Genomic DNA, 25,290 nt, shown 5'->3' with positions numbered 1-25,290 from the left:
GGAGCAGGTGGATGCTCAGAACATCAAGTTCTTTGTGCTGTGTGAAGGGGGTAACCTGTGGGCAGGGACCAGTCCCATCATGCTGCCCTTCTCAGGAGACAGTGCAATGTCTGGGCCAGCTGATGCCACTTACTAAATAACCATGAAGATGAATATAAAAGACAAACCTGAGAAGTCCTTGTTCTCCCCTCTGTGTTCTAGGATCCTGTGAAGGGCCTCTCCATAAGGACATGGCAAGGGTTCACTCCTTGGTCTCTGGTTGGCTTCATGAACGGTCCAATATAAGTCCTGCATGTTTATTAGCATCTGGAGACATTTTCTCCTGCTCTTATTTATGCCCCTTTGCTTGAGATGCCTGGCAATTATTCTTGATGCTACGTGATAATTCTTCTTTAACTCTTCACCTTCAAGGAGTTCCCATTCTTGTAGGAAACTCCTGATCTCGTGGTTGCTCCAAGGTTTAACACACTGGGCTGGAAAGGAGAGAGGGATGTAGATATGCTCTGGCATATCTCACATGCACACTTGAGGGTTTCTCAGAGACCCTCCCTCTACACTGATAGGTCCAAACGTGACTCTATCCAGTTAGTGGGAGGTGACAAAATTTAACATGCGATGTTGAGGGATTCATCATCAACCTGAGTCCTAAGGCCAAGCCATAGTCACTGGAACAGGTCAGGAAAGCATCTGCGAGCCTGATGTTATTCCAGGTGCATAAGTTAATTTCAGAGAATATTGACAGGGCTTTGATGGTTCATTTACTTCCTGGGAGGGCCTCCTGAAGAGGGGTTCACTTCCCACCCCCCAATGGGGCCTTTCACTGCCTCTGGTCACCAGGGCTGGGGGTGGGGACAGAGAGGTCTCAGGACTCTGAGGAAGCCCTGTCCTCCCTGGGGCCTGAGATGAGCAGTTCATACTGGGAAGCTGAAGGAGGTGAGATAGAAAGTTTTCTCTAATTAAACATGACTGAGAACATCTTACCTGAGGGCAGTTCTTCTCCCTGGGTTTCTTTGACCTTCTCTACTTCCTGGAGGTGTCTAGTAATTTCAGCCTGAAATGTCACTTTCTAATGAAAAATAAAATAAAAGATGACTGTTGACACAGTAGGTAATCTCTTAAAAACTTACTTGTGATTGCTTAAATAATTATCCAATCACAGCAATGAAAATAAAAATCAATCTTAAGAACAGATCTAGAAAACATTCTGCAATAACAGAGAATATTAGTTGCAAACTATTAACAAATGAGTTATTTCAAAACAAAGCAGATTTCTTTCTTTATGCACCCTGGCACTGAACCAGGAGAAAGCCAGAGGAACTATTGAACCAAAGGTTTTCAGACACAGGACAACAGGAACACAGGACAGTGGTTTGAAAGAAAAAAAACAAGTGAAGGGGATCCACAAGGGCCACACAGAGTGCCTCAGGGTGTCCAGACCTTAGAGCAAGGAGAGGGATCCAAACAGGGCCTGGGAGTCCAGGCTGAGATCTTGGAGGAGTGAATGCTCCTGGATATCCTGTATCACAATGGCAAGTACAGGACAAGGAAGCTGCACAGGTGACAGACAGACAGACAGACAGGGACAGAGAGATGAAGGGAACTCTGAAGATTACAGGGAGGTCCCCTGTCTAAGGACATATGAGCCCTGTGTGGGCAGGAACTGCCTGGACTGAGTAAGAGCCACTGGAAAAGAGCAGGTTGGGAAATTGCTGGGGTCACTCAGACCAAGAAGAATCTTTGCTCCCAGCAGCCAGAGTGAAACCAAAAACCCTAATCCAAGGTTTTCAGACACAGACTGCTGAGAAAGGGTATTGCCTCAGTAGTGTGGCCAAATGATCCAGACAGAAGCCTGTCCTGGTCCCAACTAACAAAGATTCAAAGCAATCCTCAAAAGGCTCAAACTGTTTTGAAGTACCTTCTCTGCACCAGAACAAAGTCCAACATTAGTTCAAGGAACACAGAATATCTAGCACTCCAAAATGCACAATGTGGATCTCCCACTTAGAATCACCTGGAATGCAACAAAACAGGAATACAATTCGTCGCTAGCAGAAACATGATTCATAGACTCAGAAGTGACACAGGTGGCAGAATTAGTAGAGAAAGGCTTTAAAGCAGCCATTAGAAACGGACTCCCTGTGATCAAGTGTGGAGAAGCAGTAGCATAAGGAGATAATAGGAAGATATAAGCAGCCTATATGGAACTTCTAGAGATGAGAAATACTCAACCTAAATGAAATATCAAAGTAGACACATAATCCCATTAAAACCATAAATTTGTGAGAAACATCCATCAAGCACGGGAGTGGCAGCTCAGAACATCTGTGAAGGTCATGAACCCAAGAACCACAGTGCCGGCTTCTCATTCCTAGCTTTGAAGTTACAACTGTGGGTCCCTGTTCAGGGTAGCTGCCATGCGGTGCCTTGGTGCCTTCTCTGTGAGATGAGTATAGTCATAACACCTTCCATCAGGCTTTCTATGAGGATTAAATGAATGAATATTTGCAAAGAACAGAGAAGGTTGTGGGTGTACTTTTAATGACTGCAAAAGTACTTATGAAATAAAATGAAAGACAAATAACCCAACCATATTCCCACAAACACACAGGAATCAGGTTTCCTCCAACTTACCTCCATTTTTATTCTGAGTTTTCTCTGCAGCCTCAGGGCCTAATCCAGGAGCTGAAGAGAGCTGGCACTTACTCTGCTTTGCTGGAATTCAGGAGATTAGGTGGTCTCCTGAAATGTGTCTGGTCCTCTCTGCTTCTGGTAGTCTCTGAAGCTCTTGGGAGGTCTAGCAGCTATTAAATACCTTGGGTGTGATTGAATCAGACACACCCAGTATACTCTCTTTGGATTAACCAAAGATAAACCAATTTAGTACTTTTATTACAACCGCAAAATCCCTTTAATGCAGCACCTACAATACAGTTTGATTGGATAACTGGGATAGGATTAACTAGAGATTAATACTGGGTTAACTCCATTATTGATTCCAAGGATCTCTAGGCTCCAGTGTCCTCAAAGGCAAAGTGAGAGTTTGTGACATTCCTACAAATGAACCACCCTCCCCTCTGTGAGTTAGAGCTAAGGGTTAGGGAAGCCCTTTGGGTTTGGCTCAAGGACTATGTGTGTCATGTAGAGGGTGGTTTCAGTGGAGGGTTAGGGGAAGAGCCCAGGCCTCAGCTGGTGAGGGTGGCCACAAATTCTAGAGATGCATGTGGGACACTTTATGAAGGACTTAATTTGAAAGAAGGGTTTAGGGAGGGGAGGAGAGGGGGAGAACAGAGCTTTTCTTTTTATAAGAGAACATTTTTCAAAGAGAATTGTTTATGCTAAAGGAGGGACACAGAGGGAGAATGTGAGGGGGATTTATAGATGGGACAACTGATGATGGGAGAGAAGGAAGGTGCTTAGATTGTCACCAAGAAGGTTGGCAACACAATGCTTAGAATTTTTTGCCTCAGAATCTCAGATGTAGTCTAGGCTACTATGGACCTCACTCAGAATTAATTTTGAATCTTCAAAACTATCTAAGAATCATCCACAAATCTACCCAATGATTCAGATTTACGGAGTTTATATTATGACAAGACAGGGGAGGGGCATATACAGCGAGTGGTATCATCTTAAATCAGCTCAAACTTAATGTGTAGTGGCTCCAGTGTCATCCTTGATTCTTTTCATGTCACCTAAATATATATATATATATATATATATATAAAAATATTGCAGGTAACTTCTTCCACCTGTTGCGGGTTTCAGCATCTGCAAAACAGCTTAAAGAACATGACTTAGAAATTATCTATAGCCCTTGAGGTGGAACTAAAAGTCCTCGACTTTGTTTAATGGCTAAACCATTATTTTGGCTTATTGACTGTTTTCCTTTCTGCATTCTCTCACTTCTGATTAAATTTATTCTTTGGAACTTGAGGAAGGCCTAGGAGGATAAAGTTTTTCTATAGATAATAAGAGGCAGGTGGAGAACATGGGGGCGTTTCTGTCCTGGGAAGGACCCATAGGGCCCTGCTCAGTTACAGTCTCAGGACCTGGAGCTCCTAAGGGCAGAAACTGGTCCCAATGCCCAGGAACTGACCACCACCCACAGTGGGCACTGGGTATGAAGGCTCTGGTTCTCAATGAAAGTACTGAGCCTCAGAACTCCAACTTGCTCTGTGATTTTGTATACATCCTATGCTTTCTTTGAGTCCTTGTATCTTCCCCTGAAAGGAGGGGGTAGGGAGGGGACTTAAATCTTACAAGTGATTGAGTCAGGTTAATCCAGTACATTATCCTTTTGACTCACTGATTACATCTGCCAAATCCCTTCAGCTGTACCTAAACTAGTGTAAGATTGGATAATTTGGAGATGATGTGTTTGATCTCAACTAGAGCAGTGATTCTAAAGGATTCTAGGCCCTGTACCCCACCTGCAAAATAAGCTGTCTCATCTCTACAAATGCACACCCCTGATTCTTGAATTCTTTAACTTCACAAAGAGCTCCAGTCAAAAAGAAAGTGCTGAACCCCAGCCTCTATAAAACTGTGGAATTAGCTAGGTTTTCTTTACTCTGGAATTAAAATAATTCTGGCTTTAAGGGTCTTTCCCATGGACAACAGCAATAGAATCCTCAGGGGCAACCTTGCTCATACAGTCCTTGATGTTCACACCAAATCTCCTTACAGGGTCTTCCTGGACAGAAGAGATTGCCCTGGGGAAGGGCCCCCCGTCAAGGGATGGTGGTGCTACAGTCCCAGGAAGATGTGCCTATGTCCACACCTGTTGGTGACTGATGTGTTGGTGGATTGCCCATGTCAATGGGTCCTGGCTGTGTCCCTCTGCTTGTGAGTTGATATACAAGTAGTGATTCTGAACCAATCCCACCCTCAGCCACAAATGTTCTACTCTACCCAGGGGCAAGATAATGGGGCTCCTCTAGTGATCCATCAGCCAGCTGAGCTCTCAGCAAGCCTATTGTCTCCATGGGAAAGCAATATTGTGAAGGACCTGCAGTACTAGTTATTGTGCCTTATTTTAGTCATTGTTAAAAAAGTGAATTAATAAGGTTACATGTGTGTAAATGACAATAAAAGTTGTTCAAGGGAAAGATTTGTGAAATTTGGACTTACACAAAAGTAAAATAATGTTTATAAATTTGACCCAGGAATTGTGGAGACACAGGTTTTTAAAAAAATTTTTATTAGAGTATAGTTGATTTACAATGTTGTGTTAGTTTCAGGTGTACAGCAAAGTGCATCAGATAATATGTGTATATATATATATATCTCCATCCTTTTTTAGATTATTTTCCCATATAGGTCATTACAGAGTATTGAGTAGAGTTCCCTGTGCTATACAGGAGGTCCTTGTTATCTATTTTATATATAGAAGAATGTATATGTCAAACCCAATCTCCCAATTTATCCTTCAACCCCCTTTACCCCCTGGTAACCATAAGTTTGTTTTCTACATCTGTAACTCTCTGTTTTGTAGATAAACTCATTCATACCCTTTTTAAAGATCTGTGATACACAGGTTTAAGAGACCCAATATAAATCATATATTCAGATTATCCAAAAAGTGAGTGCTAAAGTAAGAAGCATCAGCTGCAACCTCACAAGAGGCAACTGAGGTCCAGAAACATTAACTAACAGGATTCTGCTCACCCAGCCAGAGAATGCTGATGGAAGGATTCCACCCCATTGATTCCTTATCTAAAAGTTTTCCCTGATGCTTAATGACCCTCAAGCAGCAAGAATGTTGGGGAGAGGAGAGTGAGAGTGATGACAGGTCCCAAGTCTCCAGGAAGCTGAGCTCCCTCCCTGCTCCTTTGTCTCTCTACATTTTGGGGTCCCATCCAAGCCCTGACCACACGGCAGAACTAGGGGATCCTCCAGTTCATTTCACATTTTATTTTTATTCCATTGGGTTTGAGGCAGAGAAAGTCATGAAATCCCTTGTCTCTCAAGTGGATTTGAGAATCAGATTCAAATTTTAAGTTCAAGATCTGTATCCAAGTCAGAGGAGGGGACTGCGTGTGTGGGGTCTGCTTGGAGAAGGCAGAAAATGGGCATGGAGATAACATGGAGGGGTGGTATCAGGGATACCAGGGTTCAGGGCTCCCATCCAGGTCCTGAGGATACTCCGTACAGATCATATTTGGGGGACAACTGCAGCTCCTCATAAAGACCAATTCATGAATCCTTTTCCTCCCTTACCCACGGCATCCACTTCACTAGAATATCTCATTCCTAGCATCTAAACATATATGAAATGAATTGGTTTTTTCAAATTGGATCTAAAATTGTGAGGCATTAAGGGTTACTCCCACGGACAATGGCCATAGCATTTTAATAGTGTCCCTGCCCTCATTGTACTTGGTATGCAGACCAAACCTCTTTTTATGACTTTTCAGGGCAGACATTTTTCACACCCTGTCAACTGATGGCTTCAAATCAAGATGATTTTTCTCTCGATATCCAGGCTCCAGCCATACTTACCTTCTCATTCCCTGAATACAGTGGGTGCAATTTTGTTTTGGGGTCTTTGCTCCTTCTGTGTTAGATGCTTCCATACTGTGATCTCCCAAAGCCATTCATCAAGCTGGTTTGCACTACTTGAGGATGTCTGTTAGTCACCCTGTGCACAGAGGCCTTCTCAGATGGTGACACCCCGCATAGGTGCCACCCCTTTTCAGTCCTCAAACTCAAGTCACACTCGGTATGGTTCATGCAACTCCTGGGTCAGGTCAAGTCTAGCTCTCCCACTGGTCTCTAAGCTCAATGAAATCATGGATCCACAGCTTCCCACTCCTGATTCTACAGTCGATCACCTGGAAGGCATTTCAAAGGCCAACCCCAGTGATTCAGACTTCATTATTCAAGGCTGGGACCCAGGGCTCTGTGTTTGTGACAAGCTACCTGGGTGATTCTCACATGCAACCTGGGCTGAGCTCTGCCTTGAGGAAGAGCATAAGCTTTGCTATGAGCTGCACCTGACTTCAGGGGTCTCCTTTGTCCTCCCCCACCTCACGCTGTACCATGGGGGTGGGGACTCTGGTAACTGTGAGTCACACCCAGGCTGCAGATTAGAACTTCCTGGAGACAGTTTAATATTCTGATGAGGGTCCTTTGCAGAGATTAGTATATAATCCAAGATGCGGCTGAGCATCAGTAATTCTAAAGGTCCCAGATGGTTCTAATGAAAAATAAGCACTGAAAATGTCAGGCTTTAAGAGTGTCCAAATGGCTAGGGTTTTCTTTTTTTGTTTTGTTTTTGTTTTCCTTGAGAAACTGAAGAGAGTGTTGAGAATCCCTGCAGATTGGGAAGAGGACTAGGGAATAAACTACTCTGGAAGGGTAAGTGGATTTGATCATGTTTTTAAGGTTTTGAGGGCTGTGTCTTAGATATATATGTGGAAACACTATGTTCAGCTTTAGAGCTTAGGGAAAAAATCAATACAAGAGAAACTGTTGCTATATTTCAGTGTAAAAATATTTTCAGTGAAAATATAACAATTCTTTGAATTAAAGACACTTTCTGTGTAAAAATATTGAAGTTTTTCAGCTGAAAATTAGAAATAGGAGGTGTACTGTCAGTATATTACAAGGAAAACTCCTTGAACTTATTGAACGTATTAGGTTTTCCAGTGGAGAAAATTCTGTGCAAGTAAGAACTATGGGTCACTGCGTGAGCCAGTGAATGTTTTTGATGTGCCTTGGAAATAACTTGGACGTATTTTATTTGCAGAAAGAAGTTCATTACAGATTCTTGAGTTACATGAGAAAAACTATATTTTAAAGGAGACTAACAGGGAAAAAGAGAGAGAGAAAGAAGCTGTTTGGGGGAATTGACAGCTATTTTATTCTAACTATGTGTGATGAGGCTGAGTGTAAGTAACACTGAGGGCTATGGAGAGAGGGCTCAGAACCACACACAGTGATCACCTGTGTGCTCAGGGAAAGCCCAACCCTGACCTCGCACCTGAGGGAGCCGTGCCTCCTTATAGACACTCCAGCCCTTTGGTCTCACTGGTGCCCCCTTGTGGCATCTGGCACCTTCTGCAGGTCTCTGGGGAAAGAGTGAGGAAGAGGTGCCCCTGACTTATGGATCATCCAGGTCTAAGCCTGGGGCAAAGCAGCATCACTTCAGTCCTGACTCCTCGGATGCTTCATGAAATCTGAAGGCAGCAAGTTGTCTCTGGAGACCTCTGGGTGAATGGGTGCAATGGAAGTGGGTATCCAGCCTCTAGCTTCAGTATGACTTCCCCATCAGCTAAGAGAGGGGAACAAGGACCCTGGTGCCCCCTGGAGTTGATTCCTTTCTGTGTCCTGAAGGAGAGTCTTTGAACGGCCAGGCAGGGGTAAGAACCCGTAGCCCAGGCCAAGTCAGCTTCTGGCACCAGAGTCTCCACCTGTAGCCAAAAAGAAAAAAAAAAAAAAAAAAAAAAGCTCCCAGAGGAAGGGCCCTGCGAGCTGGGGTAGCTGCACTGAAGTCTCAGCAGTCATGACAGTGCCCACGACTGTCCTGGCTAATCTATTAGTGGATTACCACTCCACCAGGTTCTAGTGGAGTCCCTCTGCCTGGGCTTGACACTCAAGACAGAGGGTCCAGATCCTCACATATGCTCATTTTTGGATCTGTGGCCATTTCAAGGTGACCTCTAGTGACCAGTAAGCCAATGCAGTCCTCACAAAGCTTACATTCTCCATGGAAAAGCAATATTTGTCAAAGGACTGCAATTCTTATTTTGACTGATCTATTAAGTATTGGTTAGAGTGATAAATATGGTCAGATGTGTATAATAATGAGAAATTTTTAAAGAGAAAGACTAGGGTAAGTTGGCATCTAAGTAGGGGAGAAATATATTCATTTTCATAAACTTCTCCCAGGAAATGTAGAGAAAGAGATGTAAGAGATAATGAGTCTGCCATGTAAAAGATACAAATATATATATGTGTGTGTATAAGGCAAATATTCTTCCAAAATTGACTATTCAAGTCAGAAACCTCATTTCAAATTTAAAATGAGGGTACAACGTAGTAAAGTTCAATTAAAGGGTGATGATGCCCTGCTAGAAAATGTTGAAGGCAGGATGGGAAACCTATCATCTCTGAATCTCCAAGTTGCCCCAGGATGGTCAATGACCCTGAGCACTAAGAATGAGTGGGGAGAGATGGATGGCAGAACTCAAGGCACCCAGGAAGCTGAGCCCCTTCTTGGCCCTTGGCCTCTATCATTCTCTCTATACATAATCCTAGGTCCCATCTAAGCTACTGTCACTAGGATGAAAGAGATAAGGGTTTTCTCCTTCAATTTTACATTGTATTTTCATGAAATTGGGTTTGGAGAAGGAGAAGAATCTTGAGTGTATGTAACTGTGATGTTCCACGGGGTCTGCTGCTGGGGGTGATGGGGTGATGTCTGCCAGCAGAAGTACAGGAAATAGGCATGGAGATGACCGTGCAGGACCCAAGTTTCATTATACCTGTCCTCAATATACTTCACTTTTGAGGGGGGCACCCAGAGCTCTGACCCTCAGGAACGTGGATGGACCAAGCCTTGAGCTAGTCCTGGGAAGTAGGAGGTGGCCATCATAAGGACCTACACTAGGTAAGATAATGGTCCAACATGGCTGACTGTTGAATAAGAGGTCAAAACTCAGAGAGCAGAGGACACATTGGTAGCAGTGTATTATACATGCCCAGCTGACCATGACACACAGGATAGCCCAGAATGTTATGGAAAGAACTCTGGAGAAGAGCAAAATCATTGAGACCTTAATAGGTGGCTGCCAAAATCAAAGTTCAAAGGTACTGCTTTGTAATGAGAGCTACATGTATAAGTAGGGATGAAAGGGTTCAGGAATTACCTGAACCATATGGTGCCGCAGACACTTCAGAGGCAATGTGAACATCATTTTCAGAATGGTCATTGACCCTGGCAATCTTGAGGTGAGATACACGTGCAGCCACCAGGGTATTGCTTTACTCATAGAACCAACAAAGATAAAGACTTGGGGAGTGAAAAACTGATGCCAAGCACGATCAGAAAAACAAACAAAAAAACACACAGTCAATAACCTTGTCTCTTGTTTTGAGTTAATTTTCACTCCCAGATTTCATCCAATAAAAAAATATCAGGTCGGGCTTCCCTGGTGGCGCAGTGGTTGAGAGTTCGCCTGCCGATGCAGGGGACATGGGTTCGTGCCCCGGTCCGGGAAGATCCCACATGCTGCAGAGCGGCTGGGCCCGTGAGCCATGGCCGCTGAGCCTGCACGGAGCCTGTGCTCCGCAACGGGAGAGGCCACAACAGTGAGAGGCCCGCGTACCGCAAAAAAAATTAAAAAAACCAGGTCATCCGGAGGAAGAGCTTTCAATACCACAATAATAACAAGTGGTCACTATATGCTAGTCCTTCTCAAAGAAACTTGCAGATATATACCAGAGTACATTTGTTAGCTTGTACTTTCATATGAAAACCCCATAGACAGGGTGGATTAAACTACATACATACATACATATACATTTTTTTTTCTCACAGTTCTGGATGTTGAGATGTCTAAGATCTATGTGCTGACTAACTTGGTTCCTAGTGAGACTTCTCTTCCCAGTTTACAAAATACTGCCCTTATTTCTATGTCCTTACATGGCCTTTCCTCAGTGCCTGTGAAAAGAGAGAGGGTTTGCTCTGGTCTCTCTTTCTCTTCTTATAAGCACACTAATCCTATAGATCAAGGACCTATCTGCATGATCTAATTTAGCATTAACGAGATCTCTAAAAGACATGTCTCTAAATACCTTCATATTTGGGCTTAGGGTACCCAACATAAGAATTTGGGTAATGAAATTCAGGCCATAGCACAGAGCAAGGACCCACTAGGGAAAGCAAATTCTTTAGATCTTTTGACAGCTGCTGGTTACAGAGTCTGAATGGACAGTACAGGGTGCTCTGTTAAAATGATGTGCCCTCCCCTTGCTACTCCCACTCACCCATATGTAAAGTTGGTGCTTTCTAATGTGATTACGCTATTTGTAGGACAGAGTTCCAGGTTCCAGTTCAGGACTGATGCTTTATCAGAGATATATTAACAGTTCCTCTAAACCAAAAGCTAGGCCTGTCAGAAAATGTTTTGAGCTCCCCATTCCAGCATGATCCTTATGGGCAAATTCCAAACTGCTCTGTAACTTTATACCTTAAGGAAACCATATTTTTATTGAACTAATTATTCTTGCTTGGTATGTTCTTTGTGTTCCATCCCATGAATCCCATGGTTTGTGCTACAGAAAGCGAATCTAGGTGAGTGGCAGTCAAGGGCCCCCTTCACTTAGACTTCTTATTGCATGTGGCTTATGAAGTGTTCCATACATTATTCTGTGCTCCTATATTACCCTTCCCCTTTCAGGGCTGAAGTACTTGTTCTTCCAGCTACTAGGAGTGCTAGTATCAGACATTCTCAGCCAGTCTCTCTCAGGGCACTTTTCTTACTTAAAAAAAACTGCTTTGCTCAGAGTTATGCTCCCTTCCTGTGGGTAGGCCACGTTCAAGCAGTGCTCCTCCTGTAGGGGCACAAAGGGTGACTTGCCCTATGACATGAAACTTGGTAGGAACATATCTGAACTCCTCCTGGGTTAGCTGAGACCTTGTGACTCTATCAGGGTTCAACACCTCCCTTTGCCCAGTTCTGCTTCCTTCATTGCAAAGGAGTTGATTCTAAAGTCATTCCACAATAAACTTCCTGCATGCCTCTCTCTTTCTCAGAATCTATGTCCCAAGAATTACCGAGTGTGTTCCAGCAGTGGAGAGGGCAACAGCAGAGTGATATTTATTTCCTTTACTTCCTGTGTGCTCATGTGCAACTTCCTGACTCTGCATTCTAGCCCAGTCTGAGCACCTATTAGATGGCTTTTTCCAACAGTCTGTCTTTGTGAAGTCTGCAAGGTCTTCCATTTCCACATGTTTCCTGAGAGTAGCATTGACATATATATACTACCAAATGTAAAATAGATAGCTAGTGGGAAGCAGCAGCATAGCACAGGGAGATCAGCTTTGTGCTTTGTGACGACCTAGAGGGGTGGGATAGGGAGGATGGGAGGGAGGCTCAAGAGGGAGGGGATATGGGGACACATGTATGCATATGGCTGATTCGCTTTGGTGTATAACAGAACCTAACACAGTACTGTGAAGCAATTATACTCCAATAAAGATCTATTAAAAAAGTAAAATAAAGTAATCAAATAAATGTGAAAAAAATAATAAAATGAGGGTCTGGTACAACCTTTCTTTGGTTTCCTTATATTATGCCCACATATTTATAAATAGTCCTAAAATAATCTCAGTTTAGACACCCAGGTTAACTGTAATTTCAGTGTCCTGATGAAATTCTGGTATGCCTATCTTTCACTCTGCTATGGATCTTGTCTTGATGATCATTCTCATGTCCCCTGGGAACTCACAGAACATTTGATCTACATTTCTCAGTGTCTATTTCCCCCACCTAACAGGGGCAACCCTGTGTTACCAGAACATTGTTTGACAGATCTGTGACTGAGACAAAGCGGCATTCAGAACAAGAAAGTTGCAAATTTATTGAAACTGATTGTTATACTCTTGAAACCTGATATACTATCTGTCCATGATGTACTACTTGTACTTAGCTAGGAGTCAGAGGTTTTGCACAGGAAATAATGCAGCTTGACTTTAAATGTAGATATCACTCAGGTGGTCAGTTATGTTCTAAATCAGAGTAAGATGTGACACTTTGATAAGACTTAACAAGGGCAGAAGTATAACTAAAATCTAGGATGAATTAGTTTAGCTCACCTGGTTTAAGCAACTACAATATCTCATGTTTTACAGTGGCAGCATTTCCAACCAACTATTCCATGAGATATATATATATGTATATATATATATAATGTAAATATATATTTATACATGTAAAATTACATTTATATAATTTAAAAAATTTACAGTTGTGGAAGTTGATGCTTATATTTACTCTTAGAAAAGACAAGGTCACAGGAGTAGTAAAAATGGATCCAAGAATCATGCTTTTCCTGGGAACTGAAAATATAAAGTAATATAATAATAAAATCATGAAAATTAGCCCAAGTAGAATCAAATTGCAAAGCTCTTGGCACCAAAAATATAATCTTCTGTAACTGTCCTTGCTATTATCATGGATTTTATTACTTAGACACAAACAAACATGTAAAATATAAAATAAAATAAAATTGTATCACATAGATACAAACTAATACCATATAATAATTCTATCAAATGGGGTTCAAAAATGAAAAAAAAAGCTGAATTCTATCATAAACTTTATTAATTTAATTTCTAAGGTTTGACAAAATCTTATCTCTCAATAACACACTCTTTAATCTTCCCTGCTTATCAAAATGTAAGCAAGTATGTGGAGAATCAGATTAACCCACTCCTTACTGTAATTTTTTTCTATTTTAAAATCATAATACTTTTCCAAGGACATTTATTTACATTTCACTTTTTCTTATAAATGATTTTTTTTCGTATTTTAATGAATTACAGTTTTCTGAATGCATGCAAGGGAAGTATACTGAAATTCTAGGAATCTATAAAATCCTTGAAAATTAAACATCTTTGGCATCTAAAGCGTCATACTTTTTGCAGCTCTGGCATATTAATAAGATAGTAATTTTAGCATAAGTTAGCAATAGGCCACACCCCTTAATAGGTAACTCCTGGCCCTGATATGAGCAAGTCTGATGCTGCAAGACTAGGAGAGCCTTTCTCCACTCAGAGAGATACATTAGGAGGATGCCACTCAGAGGTGTTGAAGATCCTGATTATTGGGGTTCATCGTTTTTATCTTAGGTAAGTCATATTAGTCTCTTAATATTTATTAGTTTTGCTTATGAAATTTGAACTCCAGAAAATCCACAGTTTTACCACTTTCTCTATATAGTGTTACAAATAAAATTCATTCTATTATCTATCCTACAATCTGAAGAACTAAAACGTAAGTTAGCTGACACAGCCATCAGGTTAAAACGCTTGTAATAACATGTCAGTGCAATCAAATAAATTATTTGACTGTTACTATTTTATTTTTTACAGAATAGATAGATTAATCATCCAAGTATCCTGGGGGAAAAGATTTATAGTTTCCTTGTTACGTGAGGGCAACAGGGACCAGAAAAACATAGAAAGAAAAATTATAGACAGTATTCTATGCTTACTCTATGAGAAAAGAAGAGAGGATATATTTGTGCCTTCTGATAGCATTGTGAAAGAGATGGGTTTGTAATTTAAAGATATCACAATGTAGCACAATTCTAAGTGAAAGACTGTGGAGTCAGAAGAAAAGACAGAAATTCTCTACTGTTCTGAAACCATTGTGAAGAAAAAAGAAGAAAATATTTATTTGTACAGTATTAAATATTCCTTTTCCTACACTAGAGTAGAGGTTTTTTTCTTCCACTTAATGTCACTGTACATATTTTATTTGCAAGATGCGTTAATTCCCCATTTAAAAGTTTCACCACCCTTTGTTTCCATAGTCAATTTTGTTAGAAATTATTCCTTAGAATCCTCTTTGCATATGTTTACAAACATTCTAATTAGTGGCAAATAGTCTCACTTATGTGATGTGAAAATATAGACAGGAATTTTAATTAAACAAATAATAAAACACTATTACATCTTAAGAAAATGTAATTACCTACCACTCATTTTGACACGTTTAGTTGATCTTTCCATTAAAGAATCTAAACACTATTAGTATATGAACTAGTCAGTTATATTCATGATGACTGATTGTTTTTATACATTTATTTCACCTAAAAAGAAAATGCATAGATATATCACTTAGGTCCATTGAAAAGTTGAGATAATGATTTCATATTTGATAAAATACTTAAACACAAGTGGAAACTTCATAATAAGAAAATGTATTTTATAAACTGATAATTCATGTATGTTGTAATTACTATTTAAAAACATAAAAAGCTCTCTTGTATGATTAAGTAAAAATTTAGCTCAAATTTTAATATTTGTATACTATCTATGTTTACCTTCTGAAAATTAAAAACAATTACCATGTGTTAGCAAAAATCCCATTGTACTGATACGTAAATACCCAACAGGAGTGGAAGCAACACAAATATCCAAAATGAAATGAATTAATGAGTAAAATGCATGCAAAGGAATATCATTCAGCCTAAAAATGGAAGAAAATTCTGAGGCGTTTTACACCTAGGATAAACGTGGAGGACATTGTAAGTAAAATAAACCAATCAAAAAACATAAAAAGCCCCCACAAACACTGTGTGATTTCACTTATTTCATGTTCCTAGAATAGTCAAATTTATAGAAACAGAAAGTAGAATAGTGGTTTTCAGGGCCTGGGGAAAGGGGAATTACTGTTTAATAGTTTCAGTCTGAGTAAATGAAGAGTCCTGGGGGTTAATATTGGTGGTGCTTGCACAATAATATGAAAATATTTAACACCACTGTATTGACAGTACACTTAAAAATGGGTGTATCAACCAATTTCAGTGTGAACATCTGATGTGAATCCTGACTCATACAAACTTTCATGAAGTAAAAGCACTTTTATAAGACAGTTGGGAAATATGAAACCTGACTGGATATTTAATATTAAGAATTGTTAATTTTTTACATATGATAATGGTATTGTGGTTGTCTTTTTCCTAAGTTCTTATTTAGAGATATAAATAGAAATAGTTACAAATTAAATTGTATAATATTGGATTTGTTTCAAAATAATGTCAATGGGTGGAGGTATTGATAAAACAAGATTTGTCATATGTTGATAACTGCTAAAGCTGGATGATTGATAGATACATGGGAGTTCTTTATACAATTCAATCCATTTTGTACGTATTCAGTTTTTCCATAATAATTATTAAATGGTTAAGTTAAATATAAGATGTTCTATTGCTATTGTACATTTTCCATTATAGCTTCCACTGGTAATTACTGGTATGTAAAAAATGATTTTTGTAAATTTACCTAGGGTCTGCAAACCTGGTAGAATACTCTTATTAGTTCTAACAGTTTCTTGGTTGATTCTGACTGGTTTTTTTTAGTAAATGATCACATTTGAAAAAAATGAGTTTTATCTATTCCTTTAACATGTAAACCTCTCATTTTTCTTTCTTTAAGTCATTTGCCTGGAACTTCATACAGTGTTAAACAGTCCCAGTGTTATTAGGGAACTTTATCTTGTTCTTGATTTTAAAGTTTCCCCATCAAGTATATAGCATTCATTGTATAAGTTTTTACTGAGTTAAGGAAGTTCTCATTTATTCCAAGATTGTGAAGATTTTGTAATCATAAATAGATGCTAAACCTTATCAAATATTTTCTGCACAATTAAAATATTATATTTTTCTCCTATTTTATATTAGTGTCATGAATTACATTTATAGAGTTTTTCTGATGTCAAACTATCCTTACATTCCGTGGCAAAACAAAGGTGATCATGATTTATCAGGTTTAATGGACTGTTGCATTCAGTTAGCTACTATTTGTTTGAGGACTTTTGCAGCTATGCATAAGTGAAATGAGCCTATAATTTTCTTTCCTTTCTGCCTTATCTGATTTTGGGATCAGAATTACGATAGCCTTATCAAATTTGGTGGACAGGTTTTGTTCTTTTTCTCTTTTCTGAAACAACTTGAATACGATTAAAATTAACTCTTCTTTGGAAATTTGCTTGGATTCACCCATAGAGCCCTCTGGGTTTGGAATTTTTGAAGTGAAAGTCTGCGGTTAGTTACCATTTTGATTTTTAAATCTTTTCTTGAACCAATTTTGGCATTTTATAGTTTCCTTAGGAATTTATCCACTTCATGTAAGATATGAAATTTATTAACATATTGTTACTCATAATACCCTCATATTTTAATCTCTGGTTTACCTTTCTATAGTTATTTCCCATTTTACATTCTGTGTATTGCTTATTTGCCTCACCTCTTTTATTCCTTGATCAGTCTTGCTAATCAAAATTTTAAAGTGTTAACCTTTTCAAAGAACAAGACCTTAGTTTTACTGATTTAGTATATTTTTTGTTCTCTATCTGATTTCTGCCTTTATAGGTTTTATTTCCTTCCTTTTTTTTAGTGTTTATCAAATCTCTCTCAAACTTTTTGAGTTGGTAGCAGAGCTTATTTAATTTTTTTCGTGATTTCCTTACATGGGTTTAGTAATATGTTATCTATTTCCATACCTGGGAATTTTTAAAATCTAGCTTTGTTCACTTTTCATTTTAGTGGGAAATATAGCCTGAATAATATAGATCACCCTCTGTTTGTTGATTATATATTTCTGTTGATGGCTGATAGTTCATGATTATTAACTGTTCATGTTTTGGCTATGTCCGCTTATTTTTTCCTGCTTGACCCAGCTGTTTCTAAGATTAAAATCTTCAACAAGAGTTGTCAGTGTATTCTGGGAATTCCCTGGTGGTCCAGTGGTTAGGGCTCCTGGGTTTGATCCCTGGTTGGGGAACTAAGATCCCACATGCCGTGTGGTGCAGCCAAAAAAAAAAAAAAGACTTGTCAGTGTATTCATTTCCTCCTGTAGTTCCGTCTGTTGTTGCTTGATATACTGTGACACTGAATTAATAGTTTTATGATGCTAGTGTGCAGTGTCCTTCTTTGTTCGTTATATTTTTGCCTTACATTTTTTTTGATAGATACTAAGATTGATGATCTATTCTGGTCATTATCGTCAGATGGTATATGCTGTCCACTTTGCTGTCTCTCTCTTAGTTATCAGGTGTCTATTTCTTTTAACCTGTGTACTTATGTTATCCCAGGAGTATGAGCTGCTTTGTCTGGTACCGTGCAGGAGGAAAGGACCAAAGACTGGCTCTAGTCTTTGTCAGTCTCCACAAGTTCAAAGACAGATCAGAGGGGAGCCAATAAACCCCAAAGCACCACACAAGTCACTGTTGATTGTTCTGGTTGACTCACCAGCAGCTCTTCTGGTCCAGCTTTACCTTTAAGCCCCTTAGGAAGCAACAGCACTCGGAGAAGTCCACCTCCCTAGATATACTCTACTATCCCTGTGATGTTGGAGGTGAAGAGAGTCAAGGAGCCCATACATTGTCCTGTATTTGCCTGTTTTCATCAGGACTCTAGTACTAAGTTGTTGACACCAGTGACCAGGCTGTTATGACTGGTTTCTGTGGGCAAGGGAAAAGCAATGATTGTGACAAAGTAACACATGATAGAGGCAAGAGTAAGCTTTCACCTGATGCCTCTCCCAGAAGCCTCCTAATGAAACTAGTATTTCTGACGTCTTCAGTCCCACATATTTTCAAAATAAAAGTCAATAGGTAGCTCTTTCATTAGTCCTTTATTCCCTCGGCTCTCCAAGGCATTCCAACTTTCTGTGACCCGTCATCTGGGGAATTCCCTCTCATACTCAACAGCTGATCTTGATTCTAACTCAAAATGTAAATTCATCTGCTTTCAATACCCCATTTATATCCATCTATATTCTTATTTCCCTTAACCTCATAGGAAGATTTTATCTCTCCTCTTATTTTGGGAAAAGAGGAAGGCTCAATCTAGTTTAACATATATTTATGAAATGCCTGCTATATGCCAAAATACATGGTCTATGGGCCCCTTGTGGATATTACAATCTATTTTACAGTCTATCCGGATAAAGGAATTTAAACAAGAAGTTTAAATTCTGTCATGGGGGTTAGAAGAGGAGAAGCACAGCGTGTAAAATGAAGAATGTAATATTCTCTCTTCTTCCCTCCTACTTCTTCTTTGCTGTATCTGAAAGAATGGATTATGATTTATGCATTGTGTTTAACTTCCAAGGAGGACATATTAGCTACTCTGACCTTGCTCACAGGGTATGAAGATTTCAAAGTTTACATTTTGAGCACTGGAGAATACGGACCTTTTAATCTTTCAATCTCTTCTTTCCCCAAGGCTACACTGAAAAGATTTCTGAGGCTGCTCCCAATTATTAGCATCATTTTCCTTCACAAAACTATTTTACCCTCCTCTTAATGTAGCTTAGCCTGGTTTGTGAGGCCTGGGATCTCTTGGAATTGGCACGGGCACAAACACTATCTTGATAACTCCTCTCCATGGCTTGAAATACTTGGCTCTCTCAGCTACTCTGATGCCCCACTTCTTTCTTTTTCCCCCTCCCTCACTGGCTGCTCCATTTTAGTCTCTTTTCCTGGAATGACGGAAACATTGGAACTTACTCCCTTGCATAGCTGTGAAAAGCTAAAAACTTGACACTTGGTGCTGCCTTATCTGATTTCAGTGAAACACACATATACAGTTGAAAGGGAAAACTTTCCTGTTTTCTCCCTACTCACTGAATGCTTTTGACACAAAATGTGTGATTTTTTTCCCACACTAAGCAATTCTCCCATTCTTTGAAGAAACCAACTTGGTGTCCTATAATTCAAGTCATTTTTGACACTATCTACCTGGAGTTACTGTCAGGTCCCAAAGGTTAAAGGGCTCAGTACCTCAAGACTGCCTCTCATGTCACAAGCCAATCAAAAGTCCAAGTTGTCCCTGTGCTATAGATCATTACAATTTTGAAATAGGCAACTATTAAACTGGTGAATCAATAACTATTAAAGGGTATAACTGATTCCCTTTGTTATAAAGCAGAAACTAACACACCATTGTAAAGCAATTATACTCCAATAAAGATGTAAAAAAAATTAATTAAAAAAAAACTATTAAAGTGAAGCAAAAACATAGACTTCCAAAGTGATTTAAATGCAGAATCCTAGATATTTAAAATGAGCTTTCCCCAAATCTTTTACATCTTTCCCATGTCTAAAAAATACAAATAAAAAGATAGTCCCAAGACCAAAAAAAAAAAAAAGGATATAAGTTAGAAACAGCCAGATAGAAGAGGTGCATAGGACAAGGTATGTGGGAAGGCATGTGGAGCTTCCATGCCCTCTCCAGCACCTCCACATGTTTACCAACCAGGAAGTTCTCCAAACCCCTTTGATTAGGATTGTTATGGAGGCTTTATCACATAGGCATAATTGGTCATTAATGATTAGGTCCATTTCCAGCCCCTCTCCCCTTCCAGAAGGGTTGGAGATTGAAAAAAAAAAAAAAGATTCCCTTCCCCAAGGTTTTGGCTCCTGCAGAATCTCACTGGGGCCACTGCACTGCCACAGTGGTGTTCCTTGGGTGCACAATAGAACAAACAAAGGGGGAATTGCTACATTCTCTGAATGTTAGGAGTCCGCACCTGTTCTTTGAGCCTGAACTAAAGAGCTTCTCCTGGTGCTCTTTTTTTTACTTTATCTTGGCGCCCAATGCCAGGAGATACCAGGAAGAAAATGGTAAACTCATCATCAATTCAGTGTTAGTTTAAACTCTGGTCTTCCTTCCGACACCACCTGCTATTATTTAGTTCTCAAGTCTTCAAATAGCTGCTCTATGCACTCTATCCAGGTCTCAGACCTGGACTAAATATAATATGAAGTCCATCTTCCAGTAGTGTGTGTTCACTGATATCTCTGCTCATTTTTTTTTTATTGTTTTCATTTTTAAGCTTGATTCCCTAGGGGTCACCCCTGTGTCTACTTAGCTTAGTGTTCAGCCATAGGTTGGTCAGAGGTTGTGTCTAACACCTTGAGCAGGTAAGGTTTCCACTTTCCGCCAGTGGATCTGAGTGTGGACAGGGAGCACACCCAAACTTCAGGCTATTTTCAAATCAGTCCCAGCATTGACTTCCACATGTGCAGACGCCATCAGCCACGTGTTTGTGGGTGGCCTGGAATCCCTCTGGTGCCTGCCGTGTATACACACAGCCTCCAGTGAACCCAGGATGTGTGGAGAAACTTTCAGGCCCCCTGTGGCTATCTCACCTCCCAGATCTCTGTGTTAAATCTGCCAGTTCACCTGTCAGTCCACTGTTTGCCCCAAACAGCTCCAGAAGCTCCCTGTTTCTTTGCCACCAAGATCACACTTACCCTGACTACACTCCAGATCAAGTGAGCCGCCCCTGGCAGAGGCAGTAAAACTTAACGTTTTCATGGGGGTAGGGAGAGCAGCATACAGGAGAGGATGGAAACAACCCCAGCTACCCAGTCTTCACAGACATAGAAAACAAACTTATGGTTACCAAAGGGGAAAAGGGGGGGAGGGGGGCGGTGGGGTAAATTAGGAATTTGAGGTTAACAGATACACACTACTATATATAAAACAGACAAACAACAAGGGCCTACTCTACAGCACAGGGAACTATATTCAATATTTTATAATAATGTATAATGGAAAATAATCTGGAAAAGAATATATATATATGCATAACTGAATCCCTTTGCTGTACACCTGAAACACTGTAAATCAACTATACTTCAATTAAAAAAACAAAAACAAAAAACACCCAGACTCAGCATTCTTATCCAGAGTTCAGGAGTTTTCACCCACCAGTAGATAGTTATCAATTTGTCATGTGCCTTTGATTGAATTGCAGAGCTTGGAAATGTATGTGTGTGTGTGTGTGTGTGTGTGTGTGTGTGTGTGAACGTGCTTTACTTCATCCAGCTCTCATAGAAGCTTTTTGGAGAGAGGATTTGTCAGCCTTTCCATTCCATTATGCCAGAAGCCAGAACTTCTGGTAGCTACAAAGAATTTTTTAAATGGCCTCCAGGATTTCAGACCTTATTCCTGGAACCTGTGAATATGACCAAACAGCACTCCTCTGATTATGATGTTAAGTACAATTGACCTTAAGATAAGTTTATCAAAAAACAAGAAAAGGCTCTGCAGAGCCTATGGGCAGGACAGGAATAAAGACGCAGATGTAGAGAATGGACTTGAGGACATGGGGAGGGGGAAGGGGAAGCTGGGATGAAGTGAGAGAGTGGCATGGACATATATACACTACCAAATGTAAAGTAGATAGCTAGTGGGAAGCAGCCACATAGCACAGGGAGATCAGCTCTGGGCTTTGTGACCACCTAGAGGGGTGGGATAGGGAGGGTGGGAGGGAGACACAAGAGGGAGGGGATATGGGGATGTATGTATATGTATAGCTGATTCACTTTGTTATAAAGCAGAAACTAACACACCATTGTAAAGCAATTATACTCCAATAAAGATTTTAAAAATAAATAAAATAAAAATAATAAAAATTTTTTTTTAAAAGATAAAAGTTTATCAGAGTAAGCCTAACGTAATCACACGAACCCTTTTAAAAGCAGAGTTTTCTTTGGTGGCAGAAAACAAAGTCAGAGATTAGAATCTTGAGAGGGCTGGACACACCGTTGCTGGCTTTTGAGTGGGGGGAGGATGTAATGAGAAATGGGGCAGCCTCTAGATGGGAGAGCAGCCAGCCAATGACCAGGAAATGAGGGCTTCTGTTCTATAACATAGGAACTGAATTCTGCCAACAGCCTTGGAAATGGATTCTTCCTCTGATACTCCAAGTAAGAGCCTAGCTGGCCAGCACCTTGATCTCAGCCTTGGGAGACCCTAAGCAGAGAACTCAGCTGAGCCCAGACGGAATCCATCTGCAGAAGCTGACAAATCTATGTTGCTTTACACCCCTGTGTTGTGAAAACTCTTTATGCAGCAATAGAAAACCAATACAGGGATTGGTTGGGGGTCCACTTGGGGGTCCAGTGGTTAAGACTTTGCCTTCCAATGCAGGGGGTGAGGGTTTGATCCCTGGTCCAGGAGCTAAGATTCCCATATGCCTCGTGGCCAGAAAAACCAAAACATAAAACAGAAGCAATATTGTAACAAATTTAATAAAAATCTTAAAAATGGTCCACATCAAAAAATCTAAAAAAAAAAAATACATAACTCATAAAAAACAGTTTTCATTACTCATCATACCCACATGGGGTCTTGATCCCCTCTTCAGTACCTTCCTTGACAAGTACAGCCAAAATACCTTACCCAGACTGGTAACAGTAGTCATAAAATCTGATTAAACTCAGAAGTGTCCTGCCAGGATCTTATCACAGTTGTACTTTGTTTATAAACTTATCTCTAAAATTATCCTTTGAAGATTAAAGGTAATTATTACAATTATTTTTATTATAAACTCCTCCTTGCTGACCTCCTAGGGGTGGAGAGGAATTACAACAAACATAGTAAGACACAGATTAGGCCAAAAGGTTGGGCAATGAGAAAAGTTAAGAAAACCTATTCAACCAAGACAGGAGCTTGCTCAGCAAGGATGTGGAAGCCAAGAGATCAGCTGATCCTGGGAGAGCCCTTGTTTCGGTCTTCTGGACAAAGGAATCTATCCTGACCTGAGGCTGGCCACTGGCGAGATCCCAGCGATAAACCCCAAGGAAGATGCTTCACTCCCAATGTTGCTTCCCTGATGCTCTGAATGGGACTCTGCCTCGTAATAACTGGCTCTTCTTTACTAAATCTGTAGTCATGAACCCTGCTGAGAGCACCTTTTAGAAGGACAGGCATTTGTTCACTCTAAGTGGGTAGTCTGTTAGCCACTTGCCCCAAACTGAGGTCAGCCTGTTCCCTAAGAGATTCACACAGCGATTTCATCATAGATGCTCGCTCTAATCTTCTCAGCCTTGTGGGAAAATCCTCCCCAATAGGTCATTGTCAGCCCTTATTTGCCTTTCCTCTGCCTCAGATTCTCCAGAGCAGAGCTAGCCATGAATGTCCTGGTGCTCAGGCGGGAGCTCGCCACTGTGCTCACATGAGTCATTCAGGCTGAGCAATTATAAATTAGCAGAGGAGTGAACAGCAGTGTGTCCTGGAAACCCTTCTTCTAACTTGCTTTTAGTAATCTGAGTGATACTAATGTCAGCTAATTATTTGAAGAAAGAATAACTTCAGGATAACTATTTTAAAACCAAAAACCAAAGGTGTCACTTTGAGTAAATATTCCTCAACTTTCAGTTGTACTATAACTACATTTCCCATACAAACTTAACTTTTAACTCTTGAGATTTTGTTGTTTTATATACAATTAAAGCCAACCTAAAAGTTTTGGAATAAAAATGAAAAAATTTAGCTTAATTTCACTTAATGCACGGAATTAATATGAAGAAATTCTATCTTCCTTTACCGTCCCTTTTCCTCTACCCCATATCCAGCCCATTAGATAATCTGTTGAATTCATTTTCAGAATATATCTAGAATCCTACCATTTTTACCATCCCCACTGCCACCTTCCTGATGCAAGCCTGTCTCATCTCTCACCTGTAGAATTACAGTAGCTTTAACTGGTCTGGGTTCCCTAGAGCCTGCTCTACTCTGCAGTCAGAGTGATGATGTCATATAACATCCCTCCTGTGTTCAAACTCCTCCAGCATTACCCCGCCTCACTCGGAGCAAAAGCCAACGTCTATATAATCTGGACCTTTACTCAAAAGTAACCTCAGTGAAGCCTTCCTTGGTCACCCTACTGACAATGCTTACTCCCTCCCCCACCAGTTGTTCATAATCTCATCCCTACTTTGTGATTTTTTTCTGACCTAACATACCACACTTTATATCTGTCAAATTACCACCCACGTAAGCTCCAAGTGGGACATAACCTTCGTGAAGGCGGGGAATTTTGTTCCCTACCCTATCCTGAAGCTCTAGAACATGCTTGCCACATAGCATGTGCTGAAAAATATCAGTTGGATTGGTGGACGAATGCATGCAAGGATGGATGGTTGGAAACGGAAACGAAACAGCTTAATTGGTAGTAACACCAAGCACTGCCACAAGATGGAGACCTTCCTTAATAGAAGTTTACCCCCACTTTTCCCTTCTGTTTCTATTTGCATTTTTTCCCCTCTGTATTTGCATAGGTGCCTCTTTTACCTACAGACTTGCCTGGGTGTCTCTCTAGCTGTTTGTGTGTGTGCACGTTCATGTGCATCCTCTCTTCTCTTTTGGATTTTGTGTCTTTTCTTGTATATATGTATACTTTTTCTCTGTATACATAGTCTCCATTTGCAGGATGGGGGAAACAACTTAGAACTGAAACAGATACCTCATTTTTGGAGAGACCTTCAAGATGGCGGAAGAGTAAGACGCGGAGATCACCTTCCTCCCCACAAATACAACAGAAATACATCTACTTGTGGAACAACTCCTACAGAACACCTACAGAACGCTGGCAGAAGACCTCAGACCTCCCAAAAGGCAAGAAACGCCCTCCCCCCCACGTACCTGGGTAGGGTAAAAGAAAAAAGAATAAACAGAGACAAAAGGATAGGGACGGGACCTGCACCAGTGGGAGGGAGCTGTGAAGGAGGAAAAGTTTCCACACACTAGGAAGCACGT

General features: G+C 40.3%; 1 protein-coding gene across 1 annotated transcript in view; it reads right to left on the bottom strand.

The window, feature by feature from the left end:
• The window catches only part of MSANTD5 (Myb/SANT DNA binding domain containing 5), a 31,999-nt gene that overhangs the window by 410 nt on the left and 6,299 nt on the right, over nucleotides 1-25,290 (bottom strand). The window contains exon 4 of the mRNA XM_060146400.1: nucleotides 168-473. Within this exon, the coding sequence (XP_060002383.1) occupies nucleotides 168-473 (306 nt within the window). The remainder of the gene's footprint in view (nucleotides 1-167; nucleotides 474-25,290) is intronic.

This window comes from Lagenorhynchus albirostris, chromosome 3 (assembly GCF_949774975.1).
Source record: "Lagenorhynchus albirostris chromosome 3, mLagAlb1.1, whole genome shotgun sequence".
Lineage (NCBI taxonomy): Eukaryota > Metazoa > Chordata > Mammalia > Artiodactyla > Delphinidae > Lagenorhynchus > Lagenorhynchus albirostris.
Note: the sequence above shows the minus strand (reverse complement) of the source record. Positions and strands in the feature narration are given on the sequence as shown.